Below are 27,259 nucleotides of genomic sequence, written 5' to 3'. Positions count from 1 at the left end.
TGTATCAGGGGTAAAGCAACTGAGGCTGGAGGTGGTCGGGATGTGCAAACCCATCGGCCCTGTCGGGGTTCAGGGGGGTGCCCAGGTTGGCCCTCGGGCACCTAAGTATCATGGTTTGGCTTGCAGAAAGGGAAAAAGTCTGGTACTAAAAGGTGTCCCCTGGTTCTGGGAAGGGGAGGGGGTGAGGAATAACCAGGGCGCCTGCAACCGAGGCTGCCAGGGGTATTTTGTCCTGGTAGGACAGACTCAGCCCTCTGTCACCTGATGCTGCTGGGGGCAAGGATGCGACCCCCCCAAAATATGTGTCCCTGAACGAAGTGATGCTCCAGGGAAGGGCAGGGACGTGTTTGCCGTGGGGTCGGGTAACCCATCACCAGCGCTGCAAACCGCAGCAAAACGCTGCTGGATGTGGGATCCGAATGCCCAGAGCTGGGGCCCTGGGAGAAGCTTTGCCCAGCCAAGGGGTTCTGTGGGGTGTAGCAGCAGAAATCCCCATGAAATAAAAAAATAACAAGTTCAGAAGCGCTTGAGCCAACCCATGAACAAATAATTTTAATGTTTTTTTTCAGCAGACCGTAGTTTTCTCGGAGCTCCACAGTCTCCTCTCTTTGAAGTTGGACAGATACAGTAAACACAACAAATATATGATACAACCCATCACAGCTGGATTAAAAAAAAAAATACACAAAAAATATAATACATAAAAAAATGGATTTTTAACATTGTGGACTGACACAGCTCTAAAAATGGTGATTGTAACCCTGGTAAGCTTTACAAAGTCTTTAAAAAAATAAAACAGTACTTCATGTGAAATTCATAAATACACTGGAGGAGAACGGAGGGGCTGGGGTGGGGGGGGAGCGGGTTGAGAAAGTGTCTCTGGGATCGTGGCTAAACCCCGGCCGGGGGCGTTGGGAGCACCAGGCAGCGTGTGCGTGGGGTGCGGGTGGGCGCCCCGGGGCTGGGTGCAGGCGGGATGGAGGGAGGGATGGAGGCACAAACCGGTCCAGTTAACAAAGAGCTTCGTCCCACGGCGGGGCCAGGAGCAGGGACACCTGTGTTTTATGGCGGGGAAGTTTTGAATTGTCATTCCCAGAGTTTTAGATCAGTGAGTGGAAATGGAAGAAAAAAAAAGAAACACGAAACAACAAACATGCTACATAGAAGGACTCGGCCGGGCGGCCCTGGCACAGCCCTGGGATGGGATGCAGGTGCTTTTCCCTGGATTTTTCCGTCTCTCTTTTCCCTCTGCTCTGGTCACCCCTGCTCACCACGGCCGCCTGCGTCCAGCCCCACCGCGGAGCCCCCGCCCGGGCGCGGGGCCGGGATGGCTCTGCCCCGTCCCGCGGCGATGGGTGGCTTCTCCCGGCAGCGAGAGGTCGAAGTCCCCGTACCTCGTGGGACACGTGGCATCACAATGGCAGCCAAGGCCCTTTCCTGAGCTCTGGGGCTGTTCCTGCTCCTCCACACCGGCAGCATCGAGCCTAAACCCCTCATCTACCCACTGCAGCACCCCTCAAACCACTCCTGCCCTCCCGCAGCACCTGGCTCTGCACCTCCCGCTGCCTTCACTCCCCCGCCGGCACAGGAAACCCGGCCAGACCTGCCCATCTCCGGCTCCCCAGGCCCCTGCCAGCCCCTTGTCACCCTGCTCCATGCCACCGCCACCAAACCCAACTCCTGTCCCTCTGCGTCCCTCCCGCGCCCTGGGGATGCTCACCCCGGGGTCTGCCCCTGCAGCCACAGCCTCAGGACCGGGCACGCTGCCTTGGCTTATTTTGGGCTGCAGCCACAAAAATACCTCCATGCAGACCCAATGCCCTGTCCTGGTGCCTGTCCTGTCCTCTGTCCCCTCTCTGTCCCAAACTCTGCCCACTCGCAGCCTGGCTCTGCATTGCACAATGTGCTTCCCCCTGGCACAAGCCGCCTCCCCGGCCGCTTCCCATGGGATGCTGGCGAGTTGGCCGGAGTGGCTGTGGGGAGCACCCGAAATCAAAACAGTCAACACAGACAAAAGGCAAAAAAGGTGGGGAAAAAAAAAAAAAAAAGGAAAATATACATATGCAAAGTAAATCAGGCAAATCCACCCTCACTGTTTTCTCCTTGTTACTCCTCCGCCAGCGACCACGGGGGGTACGTTTAGCCTGGGCCACCCCCAAGTGCAATCCTGGAAAGCACACGCAGAGCTCAGGAGATACCACCACCACGTGAAAAACAGCCTCCCGTCTGCAGCGACCCCAGCGAGACGGAGACACCGCCAAGCCTTCCCTACACGAGCCAGCTCCCCGTACCCGGCACTTTTACCGCACGGCTCCGACCCCACAAACTCAACTGCGTCACCTCCTCCCGTCACCAGCATGGTGGGGTGGCAGGGGAGCCAGTCCCGGACACCACAGAGGGGCATAATCCTGATTACAAGCATGGTGTCTTTTTAAAAAGTATTAAAAAGCACTTTAATTTTAAAAAAAAGGAAAAAAAAATGAGCCATAAAAAAATGGTTTGCATCGTCGATGCCCTCCCGCCTTCAGCGTCGCCGGCTCCCAGTGCCCCGGCTGGACACGGAGAAGGAGCATCCCGGGTGCCAGTCCCAGGGGGGTGGCACAATCCCCCACACACACCGCCCTGCCCTGCCCTGCTCCTACCTGCTCCCACCTCGGCACCTCCGTCCCCACGTCCCCGCCGCCACCCGGGCTCCGCCGGGCAGTGCCGGTGCCGCTGCCACGCCGATCGGATTCGGACCAGACCCGGCACGTCGCCGCGTCCTCCCGCCCATCCGTGCTCGCTCCTCTCCGCTCAGGACCGTGAGCGAGGCGGGGGGTGAAAGGAGGGGTCGTCCTCCGCTCCGACATCGGCGGGCTCCCGGCCTTCATCGGCAACACCGAGGGCCGGTCTCTCCCCATCCAGCGCCGGACGCAGGTTTCCTTTCTCCCTACGCTTCCTTTCCCATTCTTCTTTTTTTTTTTTTTATTTAGTTAAAAAAAAAAAAAGAAACTGTTCCTAAGTAGAAAACATCTGCGATCGCAAGTCAGTCTTTTTTGGCTATTGTTTTTCTTCCTCCTCCTCCTCCTTTCTTCAAATGACTTCTCACGAGGCGACGGGCACGGGCGGCTTCTCTGCACGGCCCCCTCCCTCCCCTGCGCACCCCTCGTGCCCCGGCCCGTCCCCGAGGGCCCCTAGTCCTTGACCAACTTGTACACGTGGTGCTGGGCGCCGTGCTCGCTGGTGGAGACCTCGAAAACGAAGGCTATGCAGAGCAAGGTTTCCTGGGTATCCCTGTTCGTTACAACCTGCGGCAGAGCACAGAGCGCGTTAGGAGGGGCCGTGCCCGCGGGGAGATGCTGTTATGTGGGAGACTTGCACGGGCAAGGGCACAGCCGCTTTATTTGCACCGTCAAGATTTGCTCCCTGTAACTCAGGGGGTTGCACAGGCATAGTCAATTTAATGGCACCACCAAAAATTTGCTACCCAATTTTTTTTTTTTTTGGGGGGGGGGGGCGTGTGTGTTGAATGGGCTCAGGCACAGACACTTTAATCACACCATGAAGAATTTGCTACCCGTTATACAGGGTGTTGCCTGGGCTCGGGCACAGCCAATTTAATGGTACCACCAAAAATCTGCTTCCTGTTATGTGGGAGACTTACACAGGCAAGGGCACAGCCACTTTATTTGCACCATCAAGATTTGCTCCCTGTAATTCAGGGGGTTGCACAGGCTCAGGCACAGCCAATTTAATGGCACCACCAAAAATTTGTTACCCAATTTTCGAGGGGTTGCACAGGCTCAGGCACGGCCAATTTAATGACACCACCAAAAATCTGCTGCTCATTATTTGGGAGACTTGCACAGGTAAGGGCACAGACACTCACACCATCAAGATTTGCCGGCTGTTAATCAGGGGGTTGCATGGGCTCAAGCACAGGCATTTTAATTGCAACATGAAAAAATTGCTACCCAATTTTTGGGGGGTTGCACAGGCTCAGGCCATTTGCACTGCCAAGGCCGGGTGCCCCGGGGCCAGGCAGCATCCAGCAGGGCTGGCAGGGTCGCTGCAAATGTGGGAAACACTCCCTGGAAAGGGAGAGGAGATACCTGCAGGATGGTGAAATTCTCCAGGACGCTGTTCATCATGTACTTCTCCGGGAGGTGCTTGAGTTTGTGGATGAAGTTGATCATGTACTCGCACATGGGAGACCGGTGGATGCGGTAGACGAACCGGCCGTTCTCCAGCCGCGCGTACTCTGTCTGCGGGGGACAGCGGGGTGAGCAGCCACCCCGTGGCAGCTCAAACACCACGGGGGAGACGTGGGCATGGGAGGGTGGTGGCCAGCTGGGACATAGGGATGTCCCCTCCGCTCCACCCATGGACCCATCTGTCTTACACCCAGCTCTGGGGCTCTCTCCATCCCGGGACCCGCTGGGGACCTGATCCCTACCCCTTCCCAATGCCGTGGGGCGTAGGACTCACCTCCACCTTCTCCACGACCTGCTTCCCAAAAGAGCACACCTTGGTGGAGACCGTGATGGTCATGTTCTCTGCACTGCTGTACTGGCTGCTGACACCGTAGAACGTCCCCGGCCCATCCTGGATTGTGCTGTTCAGGTCCGCCTGGAGAGATGAGAGTGGGGAGAGGGTCCCATGAGGTGCCATCACACCCAGTGCTCAATGGGGACAGGGGAAACTGGTTTACGGAGCTGCCCAGCATGCTCCTGCTCTGCCAGAGGGGGGCCCAACCCGCAATGAGCCCGTGGCTTGAGGCCGACCCTCCCCATCCTCATCCTCCCAGCACCGTACCCAAAATTTGACGAGGAAGAAGGAGTTCTGGGGCCCACGCTCATAGAGCTCCTTGAGGCCACCTTTCTTCTCAGGGAACTTGTCATAGATCTGGCGGATGTCCACGGCCTCCAGCAGCGGATCGCTGTACGAGGGGTTCGTCTGGCCGATGTGCACGAAGAGGTGTTTGCTGTACTGTAAGGACCGGGGCAGGGGGGTGGGAAATTAAACAAAAAAACAAAAAAACAACAAAAAAGAGAGGTCAGATGAAAGTAAGATGCCACCAAGCGCAGGGATGGGCGCTGTCCCACCCAAGCAGTGGGGAACTGTTCCACCCAGGCGGTGGGGACACGGAGGGGAGCGTTACCGTTTCGGCATCCCGTGGCACCTCCATGAAGGCGGAGTACTCGAGGAGCCGGAGCTTGGCGGAGGCGATGGTGCGGTCCTGCCAGACCGGCACGGCCGAGGCGGCTGGCGGGAGCGGAGCCAAGGGCTCGTAACCTGGGGTGTGGGGTTGGGGAGGGGGGCAGGGGGGAGTGGTACAGGGTATGGGGGGGCAGCCGTGAGCTGGGGCGAGCTCCCCCCGCACCGCCACGGCTCTGCTGTCCTCACCACATCCCCCACCCTCCCATACCGCCCAGCACTGGGGCCAAAACATGGGATGTGCCAGTGTCGCTCCCGGGTGGAAAGGACACAGCCGGGAGCAGCAGGGTCCTGCTCACAGTGGGGCTTTTTGCTCGGTTTAAACACATTTTTTTCCCCCGGCAGCACTGGTGGTGGGAGGGTGGCACAGGACAGGGGATAAATAGGACTTAGTATGAGGCCAGGGTCCCCTGCGAGGGGGCAAGGGCAGCACTTACTGGCTAGTGATGGAGGCATGGGTGGCTGGATGGGGTAAGCTGGTTGTGCAAACGGTTTAATGCTGGAAAGCAAAAAGCATCGTTAGGTTAATGAAGCCCAGGTCGCCCCAGCCCCTCACCAAGGGGGGGTCCTGCCTGGCTCTGGGCAGTGGAGGGGTCTGTACTTACTCCTGAGAGGGTCCAGGCTGTCCTGGGATAGGCCCACTCCAAAACTGGGGGAACAGCACAGGGAAGAGTCAGTGGCTTCTGATCCCCCCCCTAAATTCCCCTCCTCACCTGCTGCAAACCACAGGGAGCCCACAAAGCGCCCCCCTGCATCGCCATCAGGGCAGCGGGTGGCCACTGAACACCCCCCCCGCCCCACACCGTCCCTGTGCAGCTTGTGCATAGGGATCCGTGTTCCCCCAACCCCGGAGTGTCCCCATATGGGGGGCGCGGGGCTGTCCTCACCCTGGGGGCAGCAGAGAAGACAGCCTGAGGAAGAGGAGGGGGGGGGCTGAGCTTGTTCTGCAGGACGCTGGCCGACACGATCTGCGCGGAGGACATGGAAGCCATGCTCTGCAGAGCCTTATCCTTCGAGACCTGGTCCTGGGGGGGACAGGAGAGAGATGAGGGTTACAGGGACAGACTCACACACAGACACCCCCCCCCCCCAATCCGAATGTGCTTGGCAGTTTTGCAAAGCTCAGAGATGGTTGTGCAGTTTGGCCAAGGGACCAGGACAGGTGGATGCCTGACCACCCCCCCACACCCCCACACCCCCCCCAAATACACCCATGTTAATTAATGCTTGAAGCTTTCAAATGTCCCCTGGGCAGAGCTGCAGGGTCTGGAAGGTGTCCCTGCTCCCCCGGGGATGCAAAGGGTTTGTCCCTTCCGCGGGAGGGGTGAAAGGCAACAGGGAATGAAAGGCATCGCAAACTCAAGCTCAACTTACCAAGTTCATGGCCTGTCCACAAAAGAAAGGAAAAAAAAAAAGGTTAGAGCATTGTGGGAGCCTGCGGGCACTGTGTGCACACCCCGGAGCTGTGTATCCCCCACCCCGGCTCATCACTGCAGCCTGATTCGGGGTGTGAACCCCTCGACCTGGACGGTCACTGTTGGATGAACGTGGTGGGCACCGATGCCCAGGTTAATCCCACCAGGAACAGGATGCCAAAGCCCCCCACTCTTCTAGAGGGTTGCTGTGGCAAGCCAGGCCTGCGCCTTTGTTGGCTTTTCAATATCCTTTAGAGCTTTTATTATCTTTTCCATTCTCCTCAGCAGCCCCCAAGGCCTTCAGCCAGGGCATGGAGAGGAAGAGTCGCCCGGCTCCTGCTCCGGGATGTCAGCACCAGCTCCCCTCTAGGCACCCCAAGGAAGACCCCGGGCACAACCCCCCTATGCCCTGTGTGCATTTACAGAGGAGACCAATTATTTCTCCTTTTCCCCTTTTGCTCCAGAGGTCGCAGCAGCACCGGACAGGAGCGGAGGGCTCTGAGGTCTTGCCCCGGGCCAGGCTGCTCCTCCAGCTGCATCGCCAGGACACTGGTCCCATCACACATCCTCTGTTTTCCCTCTGAACCTTCCTCAGGGATCAATCGCTTCATTTATTCTCACCTGGGGCAAGGCAGGAGTGCGGGCATGTAGCCACACGCTGGGCAGCACTAACGTGCACATGACTGCGGCTTAAAAATACATATATTGCTCACGGAAGGGAGTTTCCATTCAACAGGACAAGCACTGGGTGAGGGCAGAGAGCTGCCTGCACTGAGCTTTGCCTCCAAGTATGGCTGGGAAAGGATGTTTTGAATCCATAACGTACCACTTTGGGGGAATCTCTGCCCCGGCTGTGACCTGCCAGATTCCTGCAGGCAGCGTGGCTGGGATGGAGGGCACAGCCCCGGGCACCGGCCTCCAGCCCCCGGCCTCTGGGGTCACTCCTGCCTCTAACTCCCCCTTTCCCTGTGCTGTGCAGCAAGAAAAGCCTATTTTATTTTATTTTTTTGTGCAAAGGCTTCCGCTGTTGCTGACCCTGCTTCCCCCCACCTCCCTGGCTGCCCCCTCTTGGGGTTGGGAGCTGGGTTGAAGCCCAGAGGAGCCCCCAAAAAGTTTTGGGTGCTCTCTCCCAGTTTCTCCCAGCAGACCAAACCCTCCAGGGTGAGGAAGCCTCCTGGCACCCCACTTGTGGGCACCATGGTCCCTGCTGAAGGGCTTTGGAGGGCACGGCATGAGCCAGAGCTTGTTAAAGCTTTGGGGACCAAAGTGCCAGCTCTGATGGTGGCCCCTGCTGCCAGCCTCAGTGCTGGAGACCTGGACACATCACCCGGGACAGGGGGACAGGGACACGGGGAGCTGGCAATATTTTGGGGACCTTGAGGTCACAGCAGGGACCTGAGAAGTTTTCTGGGCCCCCACACCCTCACCCTCAACAAGGCAGCAGGTCCCCCCTGGATCCTGCCCAAGGAGATGCTCCCCGGTGTGACGGTGCAGGGATTAACCCAGGAGCATCCCGGGCTGCACAGCCCAGCCTGGAGCTGGCTGTCCCCAGCGGGCAGTCGTGCAGGGGGGACCGCTCTGTCCCCCACTTCGCACCGTCTGGGCCCAACCCAAGCAGGGCTCAGTCCTTCGGCGATGTCCCCGGTCCTGCCCACACCCTCCCCATCATCACCCTCCCCACCACCGCCATGAAGCTCGGTGGGAATGGTTACGGAAGGGTTAGTCGGGCTCCAGTTAGGAGGAAGGAAGGAAAGAAAAGCCAACCAGAGAAAAGAGGATGATCCAGTTTCTCCTCGCTCGGCTCCCTTGGCCCCTGGAACCACGGGCTGCCCCGGTACCACCATGCCCCCTCCCTGGCAGCATGGCCCCATCGGGACCCGCTGCCACCCACATCCCTGAGGTGCCACCTGGGCCATACTGGAACCCTGGCGCATCACAAGCTGCTGGGCTGTAGCCCGCAGGGACTGCCGGGACCCCCCTGCTTCTGCCCACAGCCCACCAGCACCTGTCACGAGCAGGGCCAGGTCTCAGGTTGGGGGGGTGGCCCTTTGCACCCTTTGCTTGAACCTCACTTTGCCTCACTGACTGCTTTGGGGGGTCCTTTCGCTCCTGGAAGAACCCCTGATGGCCCCAGAGAGGGGGCAGCCCTCGTGCATCACAGGAGGAGGGTTTAAGCCCCCATTTCCCCACAGTGGAGTCCTTGCCTGGGCGAAAGGAGGGGATTTGGCACCCAAATTCACCCTCCTGGAGGTGAGGGAAGGGCTCTGGTGTCACCCAGCCAGCCTTCGAGCTGGACCCCCCCCTCCTTGCACTTCTCTCTGGACATCCCACAGCGATGCCTCTAAAAACCATCTGGTCCCAGGAGCCAAGGAAGGGGGAAGAAAAAAAAAAACCAGCAAAAAAGAGAGTAATAAAAGAAAGCAAGCGGCACACCGCAGAGCCGAGTGCGTTAGTTGTCAGCGGGCGGGGGGGCCAGGCAGGGCCGGGCGGGGGGGACACGCGTACCTTCAGCTTGGACTGAATCTCACGAGATTTCCGTCGGGCAAGAACCTGCAAGTGGCTAGAGACCTGCAGAGAGAGAGCAGAAGGAGAGGGGGAACAGCAGAGCCGTCAACCAGAGGAAAGGAGGAGGAAGGAGAGGGGCTGCCCATGCTCACAGAGACACCGCCGCGGCCACCTGGGCAAGGGCGCCAACGTACCTTGATGCCAACCTGGTACTCCCGCACCTTCTTCCGAGCTAGAACCTGTATGTGGCTGGACACCTAGCGCCCGCCACGCCGTTCGGAAAGGAAAATACAGAGCGTGAAGATATGGTTCCCCCCGCAAAGTGGGATGCTGTCCCCTGGGGAAGGGAGCGTGGAGAAAAGGGCCGGGAGGGGGGGAGGGCACGGGGGCGATGCTCCGGGAGATGCTGAGGGTCCTGCGCCCGCCGCGAGCTGGAGGGAGGAAAATCGGGGGGATCTCGGTGCTGTGCTGATGGAGTGATGCTGGTTAAGTGCCCCCGCCCTGGTTGGGGTGAAGCTCCTCTTGCTGCAGTTGGGAGGATCCGTGTTTATCATTTCTTGGGGCTTCCCGGACAGACAGACACCCCCCCCTCCCGAGGCCCTGTGACCATAATGAGCTGCTGCTTGTGCACAGCGCTGGGGTACAGCCCGGCTGGTTTGGGGTGCCCCTGGGTTACCCAGGGGAGATCCAGGATGGACCCACTCATTCTCCCAGGGCTCCTGCTGATTTTGCAGGCAGGAAAGGTAAGAAAAGGGGTTTTATTTTGTGTCTAGACCTCTGTAAGAGCAGGGTCCAAAGAAAAGGGGCTGATGTACAGGCAGGAAAGGCGCAGTGTGGCTGGGGTGCCTGCCCCGAGCCCCAGGCAGGGTGGGGGTCCCTGCACCCACTAGGCACCAGGGCTGATTTTGGCAAGATCCTTCTCCCACCAGCACCAGGCTGCCCAGGACACGACTGCACAGAGGGGACAATGCCACATGCACTCTCCCTTGTGCCCTTCCTCAGTACCCCCAGAGCATTGCTGCATCCTTTTCCCCATGGAGGGGGCGCCCGGGGGTCCAGTTAAGGCTTTAAGCCAGAAATAAAGCGCTGCTTAGCACTGGTCTGAACACAAGGACGGTGACATCAGTCCTGGATGGATGTCACCCCCAATCCCTGGGGACCAGAGTCCCTCCCTTGAGGGGACTCGTGGCAGGGAACAGTCTCAACGTAAGTGTCCCCATGCCCCAAACCCATCCGTCCCCCCGCAGTGGGAGATGCGACCGCTCCCCAGCATCCTGGGCCACCAGCTCGGCCAGGTGGCACGGCTCCTGGCCAGGGGCCACCACGGAGGGGCGGGAAGAGCCCCCCGGACATGTGACAGAGGGACGTGTCCCACCGAGACTGCAGCAGCCTGCTCCTCAGCAGGTTTGGTCCCTGGCACGAGGGCGCAGCGATGGGATGGATGTGACCCTGCCCACACCCTGTGCAGGCAAAGGGGGGCGGCTGCCTGCTCCCCGCCCTGCCGGCATCCCGGCCTGCACGCTGCCTGCCCCAGCATCCACCCTTGCAGGGCAGCATGATCGGGGCCAAGGCTCTGCGGAATCTCCAGGCCCCCCCCCAGGACCAGCACCACAGCCTGGCCCCTTGCTCTCAGCCTGGGGGGGTTTGGGGGTGCCCTCACTGTGGCATCTGGCCCAAAGCGGCATAAAACCCGGCACGGTGCAGAGCTGGGATTCCCGCTCCGGATCCGGGTGGAGCAGCAGAGAGGAGCACACGGACACACACACTGCTCGGGTGGAGATTCCATGGTCTCCTGCCACCCGTGGGGTGACCCCAGCCAGGCGGGGGGGGGGGCGGGTCTGCCTGCTGCCTGCCCCCACACCCCGAATTCCAGGGTATCCCCAGATCAGGGACAGAGCAGCCCCAGGGTGTTTGTGCTCGCAGACAAAGCTTCTTGCAGAGGATGAGGGTCCTGCTGGCAGCTCCAGGAGGGGACACAGAGGACAGGCGACGCAGACGGACACCCGCTCCCCGCCCCCCGGGCTTACCTGGCACCCCCCCTCCTGCCCCCGCCAAGCCCTCCCAAGAGAAAAAGCCTCACCTGCTTCCTCGTCCGTGTTTTCCCCGTCCGCAGTTTGATGTACCGGGCTATCAGTTCGTTACGACCTGCCAGCAGAGTCAAGGGGTCAGCCCCTGGGAAACAGGGGGGCCAGGGGCATCAGCCCCAAAAGGCACCTCCGGCCCCCCCCCCATCCTGCCCGGCCTGACGCTGCCGGTCCTTAATGAGGCTGGTCCCTAATGAGGGAGACACTGCCAGGAGATGGCGCTGCCATGACAGCTGTCCAGCCCGAGGGGACATCAGGGTGGCCTGAGGGGACATGGGGGTGGCCAGCCCCCCCACCAGGCCAGCGGGACCCACCTCGTGGCCCCCACCCACCGGGTTTGGCAACCTCCAAACACAGGGGGCTCAGAGGGAGGGTGACAACCCCCAAGGACCCCCGCCACAGCTGTGTCCCCAAACACGGGCACCCATGAACCCCCCTCCAAAAGCCATCCCAGCTGGAGCACCCCCGGGGGGGCTGATCAATCCGCAGCCCTTCCCACGGGGGTCCTGGGGTGCCCCCCCTGGCACCCCGCTTCCCGTTTGCAAGCCATGCTGGCCTTTCCACCAGTATTTCCTAACGTCCTGGGTCTAATTCGAAGCAGAAGTTGCTTTTGCGCCACATTTTAGGGGCCAGCTGTGGCCAATCTACGTTCAAACGTCAGAGCAGCTGGGAGCTTTCTTCTCCCGGCCCCGGCCCCGGCCCCCCCGCCGCCGCGCCCCCCGCGCACGGGGGCGGCCAGGCACGCCAGATTTATTTTAATGGACCAGATGGTCGCGGTTGGAACTTGTCGAAATGCCCTTGGAGCGGGTTTCGGCTTTAAAAAAAAAAAAACCACCCTTCAAAAAAAAAAAGACACTCACACACACACACACCCCCTTCCATCCCAACCGGCCCCCTCCCAGCCCTGGAGCAACTGCGCCCTCCTGAAGCGGGGGGACACATGGGGACAGACAGGGCCAGGTGCTGCGGGGGGACAGGGCTGCGCCTTGGGGTGCCCACGTCGGGCAGGAGCTGGTGGGTGGGCGGCTGGGTCCACACTGTGGGTCCTGGAAATGGGGGGGCACCCCTCGCACGGCCAGCGCGGCACCCCGGTGCCACCCCGAAGCACTGAGCTCCTGTCACACCCAGCCTGCGCGGCTCCATGGCCTCGTTAGCGCCTAACGAGGGTCAGGTCCCCAAGGGCGCCCTTGGAGCCCAGGTGGGATGATGCCCGCAGCAGGGTGCTGTCGAGGGGTGCGGGCAGAGGGGGCGCGGGTGCTGAGCCCCAGCTCGGGGGTTTGCTTTCAGCCAGCAGCACCGCAGCATCCTCCTTTGCACACCCCGCTCCTGAGTCCCATCCTCTCCCTCCCCAGACCCAGCCGGTGGGAAAGAAATGCGAGTGCTTTCATGCACCCCAGTGAGGCAGTGACAGCCCAGCACCCAGCATCTCCTGCACCCATCCCGCCCCGCACCACCTCGCAGCCACCGCCCCGGGCTGCCCCCTCGCAGCCTCCCCGCAGCCGTCCCCGTGCCCGCGCACCCCGTGTCCCCTGTCCCCCGTGATTCACCCGGCCCGTGCCATTCGCTCCGAGAGGGCACGTCCTCCTCCAAATTACCACATTCTCCAAATTCCTCTCCCCTGACACCACCATGTGAACCAGTTGGATGGGCTGGGTTAAAAATAACCCGGCGGGCAGCGAGCAAGAGCGGGGGCCAGCGTGCCCAACCCAGCCCCCCAGCTCCCACCTGCTTCTCCACCCCCGCCCCGCTGGCATCGGTGGGGCACGGGATGGTGCGGCCATGGGCATCCCATGGGACCCCAGAAAAAAAGGGGGGGGTGGGAGGGAGCAGCGGAACTGTCACACCTTTGTGTCGGATGCTGGCATCGTCTATGGTGCCGGTGGCCCTGAGGGTCCCCGGTAAACTCGGCACTGCCAGCTGGGGGACTGGGGGGTCCTGGTGGAGGGGCTGTTGGGGAGGGTGGGGGGAGATGAAAGGAGGCCAGCGGGGGCCGCTGCCTCTTTAAGCAGCTGCCAGATGTCTCTGAAAGGCTGGAAAAACCGGTCGGGGCTCGGCCTGCTGCACAGGGGCAGGCTCCCGGCGGCACTTCAGCTATTCCTGGAGAAATCCAAAAAATGCACCCGCTTGGGAAGCCCGGTGCTCCCCCCTGGCCGCCAGCCCTGACGCCCTGGGTTGGGGGCCCCGGTGAGCGGGGTGGCACAAGGAGCTGGCACGGGGACAGTGGCACGGTGCTCGCCACAAAGCCTTGGCCCCTTTGCCCCTCTCGGCCGGCAGCGCGTGAGCCACAGCAGATGACAGCAGCATCCCGGGGGGGGGAGTATTTTGGAGGCTGAGGATGGAGGCACCGGCCTTGGTGCCTTTGTCACCACGGGGTGACGGTAATGGGGCAACCTGTCCCCAGCTCTGAGGTCACCGGCCCTGGGGTGACATCATGGGAGGTGGAAGGGATGAGGGACCAGCCCTTATCCCAGCAGGGATGAGGACACCATGGCACCTTCCACCACTCTTTGGTGACACCATGCGCCTCGTGCCAGCATCAGCCCATGCCTGCATCATCCATCCTCATCCTCTTCCTCCCAGCTGCAGGGAACCACCCAGACAAAGGTGTTTTGGGACACACCAGGACTTAGGCTGAGACCCACCCCAAACTCATTGCACCAGTGGGGCTGACCAATTGCACTGAAAGCTGAGCCGGGTGCCGGTGGCTCGGGGTGGGCAGGTCTCCTCATCCCCAGGTCCAGTTGGGGAAGGTTTGGGGAGACACACGGGAGAGGAGGGCTGGTGCTGGCCCCGCAGTCCTGCGCCTGCTCCCTGCCTGCACCCGCTCCCTGCCTGACGGCTTCACCAAACCAGTCGGTCCGGCAGGGCAGAGAGAGGGAGGGAGCGGGGAGAGCCAGCGCAGAGGGAGGGGACGTGGGTCCCTGCCACCTCCCGGTCCAGCACCGCGATGCCCCCGGGAAAGCTACTTCCAGGGTTGGGGGGGGGGGGGGGCGGTGCTCGAGGGCGACGCCCCGCTGTGAGTTTGGGGCAGGAGGTTTTACTTCACCCCCAGTCACCCCATCCTGGCCGCTGCCTCCATCCTGCCGCCATCACTCACCGTACATCTTGCCCTCATCCGAGAGGATGATTTTCCGCCGGCCGCAGGGGGGGTAGATCGCCAGCGCCTCCTGGAAGCTCTGCTCGATGTCCGGACTCCACACGCCCTCGGCATCATTGTCCAGACTCTTGTCCATGCCGTCCTGGCCATCTTCCCGCCCCTCCCCGGGGCTGCCGCTGGCGTTCCAGCTGTTGGACGCTATGGTGCTGGCTGCTCTGGGCTCCGACCCCGAGCCCCCACGGACACGCGACAACCTGCGGGGACACAGGGGACACCTGTTAGGCCCTTGCTGGGGGGCATGGGGCTGCAGGGACAGCACTATCCTGGCCCTGTCCTCAGCTGCACCCGGGGGGCTGCCACCAGCATCCTGGTGGGGGGGCATCAGGGACGCAAATGGGTTTTCCTTGGGGGCAGAGCCATAAATGCCATGAGCACCCCCAAATCCGAGCCACAAGTGACCACCCAAGGTCCACCCAAATCAAAGTTTGGGAATAAAACAGCCCAGATACTGCATTATCTGTACGAGGTGCCCACGGGTGACACCTCGGGACGGGGTGACAGCAGCCCCGCAGCCTGTGAGCCCCCCCACTAACACCCACTGCTACTCCTCAGGCGAGTTGGCCCCAAAACCACCCCCCCAGCCCTCAAAATCCCCATTCCTCCGCTGCGTTTGGCAAAGGCAGTGCCGGGATTTGACGGGAGACGCTGGGCGGCTCCAAGCCAGACCCCACTAATGGGAACCAGGTGGCCGGAGCCCTCCGGCAGCCCTACCCCTGGCACCGGGAGAGGCCCCCCGCCCCGAGGATGCTCGGCCAGGGCCCGGGGCGCTCCCCGGCTGGTGGGTCATGCTGGGGAGCCTTCAACCCTCCTCCTCCTCCTCTTCCCTTTGCCCAGCTCTCGGCGCAGTGTTTTGCAATAACATGTTTGGCGGCAGCTGCCGGCGGTGGGAGCGGAGAGGTGTCTCCTGCTCCGCCACGCTTCCCGGACGGGCTGGGAGTGTACAAAGGTCTCCAGTGCAGACATCTCCTTTTAAAGGAACTGCAGCAACCCGCTGGCTCAAGCGCGCGGCGAGGCCTTCTTCTTTTTTTTTTTTTTTTTTTTTCCTTTTATAAAAAAAGAAACTTCCCCCCCCTACCCCCCCCTCCACCCCGCTCCCCATCTCTCTCTCTCCCTCGCCGTGATGTGATGTCAGCCCCTCCGGGTCCCCGCCGCCCGCCCCTGCCCGCCGTCCCCCCCGCCCGCCGCTCCCCCTCTTGCCGAGCACTGTGGCCAAATAAGGAGAACTGGATTGTAGGATCGAGCCAGCCGGCCAAGGGAGGGATGGCGGCAGCGGTGTCAGACGGGCCCGTGGCACCCCGAGTCCCACAGCACCCCGAGTCCCACAGCACCCCGAGTCCCGTGACACCCCGAATCCGGCGGCATCCCGGCTGTGCCCGCTGCCGGGGTGCTCTGCAGGGCAGCCCCCGGGAGGGATGCCTTGTCCAAACCCAGAGGAGTGACTGGGATGGGACACGGGGACAAGGTGCCGGGCAGGGACGGTGAGGGTGGCACATGGGAACAGCCCTGGTGGGACCACCCCAATGCCCCCCCGCCCAGCAGACAGTGAGGCAGCAGGGCTCCGTCCCAGCGTGGTACCGATAATGGGGTGTGCAGCTGCCCCGGCTGCACCCTGGCAGCCCAAGCCCCCCCCCCAGACACGGCGGAATCAGAGACCTCCCCGCCAAGCTGCACTACAGCAGCCCGAGAATCTGCAACCCCCAGACCCCCCCAAGTCCTGCAGTACCCCCAGAGCCCCCAGTGGCCTGGGACCCCACGGCAGCCTCATGGCAGCCCAAAGACCCCCCAGCCTCGAGAGCCCGCCGTGGCCTGAGACCCCGCAGCCCTGCGCCAGCCTGGGACCCCAGCACCGTCCCGGGACCCCATGGGGCAGCCATCAGCTCACCCCAAGAGGGAAAAGCCCCAAAAGCTGGTGCTGGGGGGTGGCTGTGCAGGGACTCACCAGACCCCCTGCCCTCCCTGACTGATGGGTGATTTTGGGGCCAAGGACGAAGCTATAGGGCTGAGAGCAAATCTATAGGGCTGGCGGCACCACTGCGGGCAGGATCCTGGAACCAGCAGCGTGACCAGTGCCCTGGGTCACCATCCCCACTGCCCGCACAGGCAGGGTGCTGGCTGCCCGCAGCACACGTCCCCCCCCACCCAGGAGCTGCCCAGTCCCCCAGCACCCCCATCCCTCTCCCACCCCCCCCCAGCAGGGAAACCCCAGCCCAGCCTTTTCAGGGAAGCCGAGAGAGGAGGGAGGGTGACGCCGGGGCCTCGGCCAAGGTGCGAGGAAGCAACTCCTCCTCCTCTTCCTCCTCCACCGAACCTGCTTTTGGCCAGGCCAAGACATTGGATTTCCTGGAGGGAGGGTGCAAGGCACCGCGCTGACGCAAGGCACGGCCGAGCGCCGCGCTCCACCCAACCCTTACAAAACACCAACAACAGGAGCAATTAGGAAACCGGCATGGCTGGCCGGCCTGCGGAGGGACCGCTGGCCAGACCTGCTCCGGGCAGGGAGGGGACTGGACCTGCTGGAAAACGTGTCACCAGCTCCTGCCTCCGGCTGCTCCCCAGGGACCAGGGGGAGAAGCCCCCACCCACAGCACGGGCATCTCTGTGGGGTTTGGGGACCCCAGGATCACCAATCCGCAGTGGGGATGCTGGTCCCCCGCCCCGTGAGGATGCTCGCCCTCCCTGGGAGCAGGGATGCTTGCTGGCACCCATGTCAGGAGGGGGGCCCCTGCACCCGGCTTGCTTACCCCACTGCACCCTGCTTTGGTGGGGTGCCAACCCCAGCTCGAGGCTTTAGAGGGTGCTGGAGGGGGGCTGCACCCCTGCGAGGTCACCCAGCAGGTGCAGGATGGGTGTCTGCAGCGAGCAGGGGAGGACGGTGCCAGGGCAGCCCTTATCTCCCCGTAAGGCCAAGGCTCTGCGAGGAGATGGGGACAACATTCCCACGGGCTCGTAGAGCTCGGCCCTGGCACCAGCGGGGGGGCGGGGGGGGCACAAGGGAGACCCGGGGCTTGTGCAGGCAGCAGGGCTGCAGGCAGCCGCTGCTCAGCGAGAGCTGCTTGGGGTTGGAGAGCCTGGAAAAGCAACGAGAAGCCTCTTGAAACCCTACAAAAGCAAAGAGGAGGGTTGCAAAGAGGGCAGGGGTGCTCAGGAGATGGGTGTTTTCTGGCAGGTGAGGGGAAGGAAATATTTTGGAGGCAGCGGCTGCGGTCGGAGCGGTGCAGTGGGCACCCTGTTGGGGCTGTGAGTGGGTGCCGAGGTCAGGAGCAGGGTGCTGCTGGGACCAGCACAACCAGCTGTGATAGGGATCGGGTCGGGGGTGTGGGGGGGAGAGCACTGAGGGCTGGGAGCATGGGGCCATCCCTGCTCAGAGCCGAGGGCTGTGGGGCTGCGCTGTGGGCAGAGATGCCCCCACAAAGCCCCCGGGCACAGGGCAGCACCCTGTCCCCATCCCTGTCCCACGCCACCGAGCAGAGGGGAACGGTGTGTTCCTCTTCCCCGGTGTTCTCAGCCCCAAAAAGTGTTCCCCCATCTCGTGCACCACAAGGCATGGCCCCGGCACCCCCAAACCCCTGTGCTCCGGCTGCTCCGGGGTGCACAGCAAAGAACCAGGGTCTGTCCAAAGCAGCAAGGTGATGCCCTGCCCGGCCGAGCACCCCGACACGCCACCCTGCCCTGCCTTGGCCAGTGCCACAGCACAGCCACCAACGCCTCCCGACACGCTCCTCGCTGGCCCTGGCCACCCCTGCCCTCCTGGCTGGCCCCACGGCCAGTGACAGTGTCACCCCTCCCTGGGTGCAGCCACTCTCTCGCCCTCTGCAAACTCAGGGAGGGGGTGGCTACTACCACAGCACCCCCCAAACCGCCGGGGATCTGGGTCACAACCACCAGCATCTGCTGCACAAGGGGACCTGCAGCACAGTGTGTCCCCAGTTGACACCATCTGGGGGGACAAGGTGTGGGACAGAGCAGCCCCAAGGTCCCCTCCTTACCCAGGGGCTCCCCCAACCCACGGTGGGGCAGCACCACCCCCCCATGGGACGATCCCCTGCGGTGCTGGGGGCCAGCAGACCCTCAAAGGTTGGGGGTCGGGGGTCTGGCTGCACCCCAGCTCCACCCTGCCTTCCCATATGGGGGGCCCGGGGCGATCCAGCCCTCCTCCCCGCCTCCCCCCTGCACCCGGACCCCACGGCAAAAGGATAAAAGTTCACGGACAAGCCCGGGCAGGCGCGGCACAGCGCGGTGCTCAGCCTCGCACCGGCACAGGCCAAGCGCCGCCGCCCGCGGCAGCCCCGGCGGGGGGACGCGCGAAGCCACCGTCACCCCCTCCCCATCACCGGGACTGGTGGCACCCACACCCCGGGGGTGATGGGGGGGAGGATCCCCCCATCCTCCCTGGTGCTGGGCAGGCAGCCCCTCGCCGCAGCCGGCTCGGGAAGCCACCCCGGCCCCACTGCGGTGAGGTCCCTGGGGACTCCTGTGGGGACACAGCAAGGGGCTGCTCGGACACACCACAGGCTCTGCAAGACCCCAGATGAGCAAACCCCAAAGCCAAGGCTCCCGGACACCCCAGCTCCGCCCCGCACCCCTTCCCAGCATACTGGGGCGAGCACATGGCTGGGGGTCTGACATCAGGCAGCGATTTGTAGGCAGGCCGAGGCCTTCGTTCAGGTGCTCCTCGCTGCGAGCAGGGGTCCTTAACGTGCTCCGTGTTTCAGGCAGGGGAGCGCTGGCCGGGGACGATGTCCCCCAGAGACACGGCTGGGAACGGGGCTGGGAGAAACGCTGCCCACACCACTGACACAGCTCCAAAGAGCCCTTCAAACCAAACCTGAAAGCCTTGGGGCTCCTGGGGGACCCCCACAAGGCCACGAGACGCCAGGGAAGACGCTGCCCCATCCGCTGCCAACCCCAGAGCTGGTCACTGAGCCCAGATGCTCTTGGCTTGGCCGAGTACGACCCTACAGCACTTTTCTTGCAATAGCCAAGTGCTTTTTGCAGGAAACCTTTACTGTATCCCTGACAGCTCACCCAGAGACCCTTCGGAAACGCCCTGCCCCATGTCCTACCCCAGACCCTGCCCCGCTCCCATGGGGGACACCATCCCAGTTGGCACACGGCCATCCTGGGGACAACCAGCACCCATCGAGGTGGGCAACAGCGGCCGAGCTAGCCCCAGCTCGGCGGGGAGGGCGGTGGAAGGAGGTTTGTTTACATCGCACTCCTCTTCCAAATACCTCTCGGGCTTCGGTGAGGGATTCCCCGGCTCGGGAAGGGAAGGGAAGGGCGGCTGCTCTGCTCCCTCCCACCCAGGTTTGAACCTTCCTGCCAGGGAGGACTGGCCACCTTCTCCCCAGAGGGACCCCCGGTGCAGGCTGGGGAGCCGGGTGGTGGCAGAGCCCCCATGAACCAGGCCGGCTCCCCGTGAGACAGCCCGACTAATTTCCTCCCCTCTATCGCTTCCTGTCCCTTCCGGCTTGGCGGGCGGCTCAGGAAGCAATCGGAGCTGGGAAACCGCAGGAGGCCACGTGGCAGCATCCCACCAGGGTCCATGGTGCTGCCAGGGCCACCCCGGGCATGTGCCCCCCAGCTCTGGCCAGACCCCCCCACAGCCAAAGGGTCCCCCAGCTCCAAGCAAAGCCTTGAGCCCCTGCCCAGCAGGGACGCAGCTGGTCCTCGCTCAGCAGCACGAGGCTGAGGGATGCTCAGACCCCTCATCCCAAGGGGCTGTGGGCGAACAAGGAGGAAACTTGAGCGAATTGCCACGAAAAAATTCGGGCAGGGAGGAGGGAGGGGATGAGGCAAAGCCCAGGGCACAGCCCGAGATGCTCCTTCCTAACGGCAGAACCGTGGGTGTGCAAACCAACTCCTCCATCTCCTCCTCTTCCTCCAGCCCTGGCAGGGCGGCAGAGCTGGGTTTCGGCTGCTGGAGGTCCTGAGCCGGTTTTGGTCAAGCCTCCAGGCTCAAGACCTGAGGGCAGGGGACAGACGGACACTGTAACCCAGCTGCTTCCCTCCCTGGCCCAATTACGGCCGCCCTGCCCAGCCAAGACGGGGCGTTTCACCCAGCAGCGCATAAATAGAAAGCTTTTGCAGCATTAATTGCTCTCTGCATTATGAAATGAGCTGGATGGAAACAACAGGGTTGAAGTCGCCTGCCAGGGACGGGCCACCGCCACAGCCCTGTGACACCCCCAGCATCGGCAGCCCGTGGCACAGCCAGCGCTGGGCATGGCACTCGCTGGGGACCATTGAATGCGCTTTGCTCCTGAGCCAAAATACGCCCATCCCGGGATGTCGCCCACTGAACATCCCCTGTGGATGAGCTCGGGGAAGCCACCGTGTCCCAAATACCCAGGCACTCCTAGCACCGCTTGTCCCAAGGGGAAGCCAAGGGTCTCCGTGGCCAAGGAAGCCCTGGGGAAGCCCAGAGCCAGGTAGCCCCTTGCCTGCAGTGGGATGGTGTCGCAGGCACCCTGCCAGCCCTCAGACCCGCTCCTGGGAGCAGAAATGCCTCCACGGAGGAGTTCTGGGCGCTGCTGACCCCATTTTATGCCATTGCAGCAGGGCCAGGGAAAACATCTTCCGGGGGACGCCGGCTGCCAGGCGAGGAGGAGGAGGAGGAAGGTTGCAATGCATTTCACACCCGCCCCCGGCCTCCTCCACCCCCGCGAAACCCAACCCTGCCCGGGGAGCAGCTGCACCCGCTGCCCGCGCCGCAGCACCCGCCGGCGCCCAGGGCCAGCACCACCGCGCTGCCGGCTGAGCCAGCAGGAGAAACCCAGCAGGGCGGGGGGGTGCAAGAGTTGATCCCCCCCCAGGCACGCCCAAGGTGGTGGGGAGCTGTCAAATATTACTGTCCCAGCTAAGACACAGATGTATGTCCTTGGTTGCCACAGTCTGGGGTAAAATGTGACACGGCGATGCCACTTGGCCACTGTCACCCCGGCGAGGAGGCGGCACGCTTGCCAGCCCTCCTGCCGTGAGCTTCAGCGCCAAGCTGAGCTCCTGTATTTAATGATCCTGCAGGTAGGCGCTGCCCCACACAAGCCATAATGGCGATTTATGCCCAGAAAGGGATATTTTGGTTTAAACACCATTTTACTGTGTGCCATCGGCCCGGTGAGCAAACCCTCGTGCACGCCCGGAGCGCGCCGGGTGCCCCGTGGCAGAGCATCGCCTTCTCCCAGCACCTCTCACCGCTGCCCGAGCCCAGAGCTGGAAACGGGCACAGCAACTCCCGCTCCTGCAGATTGAAAAATTGCTCTGGAATCCTCGGGGAGGAAAGTTGCTAAAAATACACGAAGGCAGTATTCTTGGTAAAAGAAGGAGCTCCAGCAACAAACATGGCCCAAGAGCGCTGGAGAGCCTGGCACGGCACGCTAGCCCCCTGCCCGGCACGCTGATAGCCAAACATCGGTGCCGGACCCTGACGCTCTGCTCCCGTGATGCCACCTGGGCAAGGCTGTGAGCAGGGCACAGTGGCCACCCCATGTGAGAGCCACTGCCCAGCCTCATGCCATAGATGAGCACAGGCGCCAGCGAGCACCAAGCAAGCAGCAAGCGAGACCCAAGCGAGCCCCCTGCCCAACTCGTCCACCAAGCACGCGGGCAAGCAGCCCGGCAGGGAAAAAGCAGGGTTTTGCACCAGACTTTTTCTCCTGGACTGTGTAGCACCCAGATTTTCTTGCTAATAAAAACCCGACGCTCGCTTGGGTTGGGGGCTCGCGTGCGGGTGTGCTTTTTCCTAAACCCGAATTGCCTAAGCCAGGGTTGGCGGGGGTGGGGGGGGGAAGGCAGGAGCTGGCTGCCTCTGGGGGAAGGGCGGGCGGCGAGGAGCTGGCATGGGAACGGCAGCCCATCCTCCACGCACGCCGCGCCGCTCCGCGTCTGTAAACTTTGAACATCTTCCGGAGAGAAGTTAGTGGCTATTGTGAACAGCTGGATCTAATTTTACGAGGAGCGAGGAGGAGACAGTCGTGGGGAAATAATAAGGCTTGGCGCTCCCAGGCGAGGATCCCTGAGCCCGGCCAGCCCTCCTGCCTCCACTGCACCCCACCGGGGGGGCGAGAGGGGGGTGTGCCGGCAAGACAGCTGTGGGGAAACTGAGGCACGGAGCAGCACGGGGCTCAACTGTGTCCTGGGTAACGCAAACCGGGAGTCCAGCACCCCGGGGGCCTTGCCCCTGTGTGTGTCCCCAAACCTGTCGCTCCTCCAGCAGCAGTGGCTCTTCCCCACGGTGGAAAGCCGGGCTGTGGATGTGGGGCCACCTCCTCGACCCATGGGAGCATCTTCAGAGCCGGGGACCCCCGGCACTCGATCTCAATACTCGTGGGCACCACGGCGCGACACTTCGCTCTGGCCGGCTGCTTCCCGCGAGGCTCTGCCCACCTCCTAAAATTAGCTCCAGCTTTGCCGTCCCATCCCTGGCCACCCCCCGCAGCCGGGGGAGCTCTGCCAGCACACGCTCCGGGTCTGTCCCAATCCCCCACCCAGCGGGGAGGGGGAAGGGGATAAACCAGCCTCCTCCATCGCTCGCATCTCATGAGCCAGCCGCGAGCCACCTGCGAGCAAGCATTTCCCGGCGTTATTTCTGACAGGGTGCAGTCCCGAAGTCACCTTCTGTGCCTCTGGCTCGTAAGACGATGGCCGAGGATGAGCTCCGGGTTGGTTTTAGGCAGCTGAGACCCAGCACACCTTGTGACACAGCCCGTGCCCAGCTGGAAGGCAGCGGAGTGAGTGGTGGGTTTCGGTGCCACTGCTGCCTCGTGGCATGTAACGGGGGACGCTGGGCACATCGGAGCGCTGCACCCGTTCGGGACCAGGTGAGGGGACACCGCCGGGATGGGACGTGCTTCCTGCAATCTCATGTTTCTCTGGCCCCTCTGCCCACAGGATCCCACCGGCTGTGCCAATGCAGAGCCCTGTGCGAACGCCGGCCCCGCAGGGCCGCCAGCTGCCACCCCAAGGGGTGAGACCGTGGGGTTCACGGCCTGTCACCTCCAAAAGTCTCAGCCACGTGTGTTCACCACGAAACCCTGCAACGAGCCGTACAGGGAGCCCAAAACGGCGCCCAGCACCCTGTGACCCCCCACTCCCCACTGCCGCAGGCAGGCCAGCGGCCAACCAGCACCACGAGAAGGTTTTGCCGGGGCCCCTTGCTCCCATTTCACAGGCGGGGAAAACCGAAGCACCGGGAGTTGTAGCGGCATGTCCAGACCCGCAGCAGGATCCGGCCACGCGTTATCGCAGAGCTGGGCGGGGGGGGGGGGCTGCTCCTGCCACATGCCCGCTGCAGGCTGGCGCAGGGCACGGCCCCGCTGGCTCACCCCATCATTACCTCCCCTCCCTCCCTCCCTCCAAAAAAACATTTCATAAGCCGCCACGTGACGGTGGCAATAGCGAACACCCACGCGCTTCAGGTGCTGCCCCGACCGCAACACGCAGGTGCCTGGGCTCAGCCGCCACGGCCCCCGGCACGCTCCCGGCCCGGGCACCGACCCCAGATAACACCTCAGACACATGGCTGAGAAGCTCAGAGCAAGCTCTGGCCACCCAGCAAAGTCCCCCCGGGGATGGGAGCTCCCAAAATTAAAGGTATTTGGTTCTATCCCACCCACCAGCTGCACCCAAGGTGGTGCAAGCACAGCAGCCCCGCCAGCCCCTTGCCATTGCTGTCAAGGATTTAATAAGAGAGAGAAGGTCCCAGAGATGGGACTTTTGTTGGACAGCATCCATCCCATCCTCTGGCAGATGGAGGGATCCCAACCCCACAAAGCCCCGGGATGGCTCTTGCCACGCAAACCCCAGCAGCACCCTTGGTTAGGGTTCTGCAGCCTGTTCTCCTTTCTTCCCCGCCATCCTCTGCTTCCACAGACAGCAGAAGAGGGTACTAAAGCAGGAAAACACAGGGGTTTTACCCCGCAAACAGCCTCAAATTGCCCATTTCCTCCCTTTTCCAGACGCTGCTTGCCCACACCACTCCTTGCCACTGAGCTCACCTGCCACCGGCCTCGTGCTCACTGCGTGTTTGACGGAAGCTGCGCGGTTACTTGCTTTTTAATACATTAATTATAGCTGATTACCACTGCCACCCCCACCTCCCCAGAGCTGTGACCTGCTCACACACCACCGAGAAAAGGCTCCTTCCTTCGGCACACTGCTGGGGCCATCAGGATTCACCTTCTGACCCGCTCGGTGATGGCAAGACGGGGATTAAATAGCGATTAAAAGATGCTGTTTCTGGTATCGTGATAAATAGCGACCGTATGTCACGGGAAACAGATGCCAGTCCCTTTTATTGAGGGATGTGGAGGCTGGAGGGGGTTTTGCTTTGCGGGAGGGGGATGCTGGAGGTGGGAGGGCTGCTGGAGGGTTTGTCTCTGCACCCCCTTGCCCCCCAAAATGCCCCAGTTGAAGCATCACCTCATTCTGAGACAAGCCCCGACACGGAAATCGCCCCAGTTGGGACGAGGGTCCTCAAAATACCCGGGTGCTGCTGACACGAGGCAGCTGAGGCCTGCTGCAGAGCCCACTGCTTTCAACGGGTTATTTTTGTTAGAAAAGCCAGTGCGGTGCCAGCTGCGTGCTGACCCCAGGGAGGGAGCTGGGTGCCTGAAGTCCCTCAGGGATGGGAACATCCCCCAGTGTCACCCAGCTGGGAGGGGGCAGCAGCTCACCCCAGTCCCTTCCCATGGGAACGCCGGCCCTGCAAACCCAAACAAGGCCAAATCCCGCGCCTTCTCCCAACGGGACACTCGTGCCCGTCCTCTCTGGTGGGGAAGTGCCAGGAACACCGCTCGGGCAGTGCCGTGGTGACCATCACCTGCCCCCCCACCCATTTCTCCCTGGGCTTTGCCGTTGGGTGACCTTGGCGAGCCCTCACCCCCTCCTCTGCTTTGGGGTCCCTCTTCCTCCCATCCCACGGGGAAATGACCCACCGCAACGACCCACCCCAAATGCCGGGTGCAGGGAAAGGCTTTGGGGCCGTGGAGGCCCCCAGGGCCGGCGGGTGCTTGGAGGGGTGTCTCCAGCCTGGCAGACCCCTAATTCTCCACCCATCATTGCAAGCACCCCAAAACCAGGGCAGGGGGGTGACAGCCCCGCTGGCAGGGCCCCCCGGGGTGGCCGGGTAGTGCCAAAGCCCTGACTCACAGCACGCACGTACCCGCGCGGGGTAAAGCGATAGGAGGGGAGAGAGGACGCCGGAGCCCAAAATACCCCAGCGCGCCTGACACCGGAGATTATCGCTTCACCGGTGGGACGGTCGCCCGGCCCAGCTCACCCCAGCTCCCCACAAAGCACCAAAACCCCCCCAAAACCTCTGCCCTCGCCTTTTCTCTCGCCACCCCACACCAGCCACCCAACAGCAATGAGGGGCTGCAGGGTGCCTGCTGTCCCAGCAGGGCCTGCGGTACCATTTCCTGCTGGTTTCTCCCCAAAATATGGGGATTTTTTCTCAGCCCGTACAGGCCAAACGCGTTGCATAGGGCCTGAGCAGTTTCGGGGGGCGGAGGCGGGCGGCACTGCGAGGGCTTGGCCTTATTTTCCTTCCGAGGGGGTTAGGGGGGGGAAAAAAACAACCCCAAACCCAAGAAGGGTGTAAAAATAAAATAATAATAATAATAAAGATGACACACTGCTGAAAATTATACATCTAATTGCTGCCTCGTTAGCAATGCGCCCCTATGACGAGGCACAAAGTGTTTAGCATACAGTCAGCGTATGGTCATCCCCTACATGCGTGTGACACACATGTAACGTGACACGCGTGTGGCCCCCACACCCCACCCGGGACACCCTCCCCCCCGCGCTGTTTAGCCCGAGGGGGGGGGATTCGGCCGGGGCCGGGAGGCAGACGGGGCGGTTTATCGCTTTATATAACGCCTGGCGCCCGCGCCCGACGTATGGGCTATAGGGGACACAAGGCCTCTTTGTAACCCTATAGCCCGCGCCCGCCGCGCACCCCGGGGATGCGCCGCAGCGGGGGGGACCCAGTGGAGGGGCCGGGGGGGGGTGGTGGTGTGGGGGGGTGAGGGCAGAGCAGCCCCGACGGGGTGGGAGCCTGCGGACCCAACGGGGAGGGGGTTGGGAACATCCTGGGGACTCCCCGGCTGTGCTTCTCCACACCCCCCCCACCATCAGGGGCCGTCGGGGGGGAGGGAAGAGGGGGAGCCCCCGGGGGGAGGCACCGGGCTGTCGGGGGGAGCGGTGGGGGCTGGTGTGACCCCCCCACACCCCCCGCTGGGGCTCGGTGCAGCCGGAGGGCTGCGGGCCGGGAGGAAGGAGGCGCCGGAGGAGGAGGAGGAGGAGGGAGGGGGGTTGGGAGTCGCTTCCCGGCGAGCCCTTACCTGCTCCGTGCTTCGGAGGGGCTGGGCCGGCCGCGGGTGCCGGGACCGGGCCGGGGCCGGGCCGGGGCCGGGGCCGGGCCGGGGAGGGCGGCAGGAATGCGGGGAGCGCGGCGGGCTCCCGGGTCCGCGCACGGAGCCAGGCGCAGGGACGGGAAAGTTTATGCAAGGGAGGAGCAGAAAGTTGGGAGTCAATCAGGAGGCGGCGGGGCCGGGCCGGCCCTCCTCCCTCCTCCCGCTGCCCTCCTCCTCCTCCCCGGCCCTCCCTCCCTCCCTCCTGCCACCCGGCCGACCCTCCCTCCCTCCGTCCCTCCCTCCCCGCCCGCACCCCCGGGGCGGCGGCCGCGCTCCCCGACGGGACAGCGGGGACGCGGGGCTTCCCCTCCGCCGGGAGGGTGTTTTCTTTTTAGGAAAAGGCAGCCCTGGAGCCCGGCTCGGACCCGGCCCGAGCTCAGGGAGCGCCCTCTAGGAGACCTTCCTCACCCTCCTCTTCCTCCTCCTCCCCCGGCCCGCAGTCCTGGGGTGCAGCCCCGGGCCGGGGCATGAAGGTGCTGCTGTCCC

The 27,259-nt window shown here is 63.0% G+C and overlaps 1 protein-coding gene across 3 annotated transcripts; it reads right to left on the bottom strand.

Annotated features, from left to right (window-relative positions):
- Nucleotides 1–526: 526 nt before the first annotated feature.
- Nucleotides 527–26,951, bottom strand: TEAD3 (TEA domain transcription factor 3). 3 transcript variants are annotated; one of them, XM_074925643.1, is made up of 14 exons: nt 26,702–26,951; nt 14,298–14,551; nt 11,197–11,261; nt 9,311–9,373; nt 9,117–9,179; nt 6,571–6,582; nt 6,084–6,221; nt 5,802–5,845; nt 5,634–5,695; nt 5,141–5,274; nt 4,795–4,968; nt 4,468–4,608; nt 4,092–4,244; nt 527–3,287 (listed from the first exon to the last, which is right to left on the bottom strand). In XM_074925643.1, exons 2-14 carry the CDS (start codon nt 14,431–14,433, stop codon nt 3,174–3,176), a joined length of 1,299 nt encoding a protein of 432 aa, XP_074781744.1. In that variant the 5' UTR covers nt 14,434–14,551; nt 26,702–26,951; the 3' UTR covers nt 527–3,173. The 3 variants fall into 3 exon arrangements, with proteins under 3 accessions (XP_074781744.1, XP_074781747.1, XP_074781746.1); XM_074925646.1 differs by lacking the exon at nt 26,702–26,951 and adding an exon at nt 15,069–15,163; XM_074925645.1 differs by lacking the exon at nt 9,311–9,373.
- Between the last annotated feature and the right edge of the window lie 308 nt (nt 26,952–27,259).

This window comes from Athene noctua, chromosome 23 (genome assembly GCF_965140245.1).
Source record: "Athene noctua chromosome 23, bAthNoc1.hap1.1, whole genome shotgun sequence".
Classification (NCBI taxonomy): Eukaryota; Metazoa; Chordata; class Aves; order Strigiformes; family Strigidae; genus Athene; species Athene noctua.
Note: the sequence above shows the minus strand (reverse complement) of the source record. Positions and strands in the feature narration are given on the sequence as shown.

What these genes read in the sequence shown, in the direction of transcription:
- TEAD3 (XM_074925643.1), bottom strand. Translation starts at nt 14,433, where the DNA reads ATGGACAAGAGTCTGGACAATGATGCCGAGGGCGTGTGGAGTCCGGAC. An exon ending in CATGCCTCCATCACTAGCCA is followed by an intron (nt 5,275 to 5,633) that starts GTAAGTGCTGCC and finishes CCCACACCCCAG; the next exon opens with GTTACGAGCCCTTGGCTCCG. An exon ending in AGGTCGTGGAGAAGGTGGAG is followed by an intron (nt 4,245 to 4,467) that starts GTGAGTCCTACG and finishes TGTCCCCCGCAG; the next exon opens with ACAGAGTACGCGCGGCTGGA.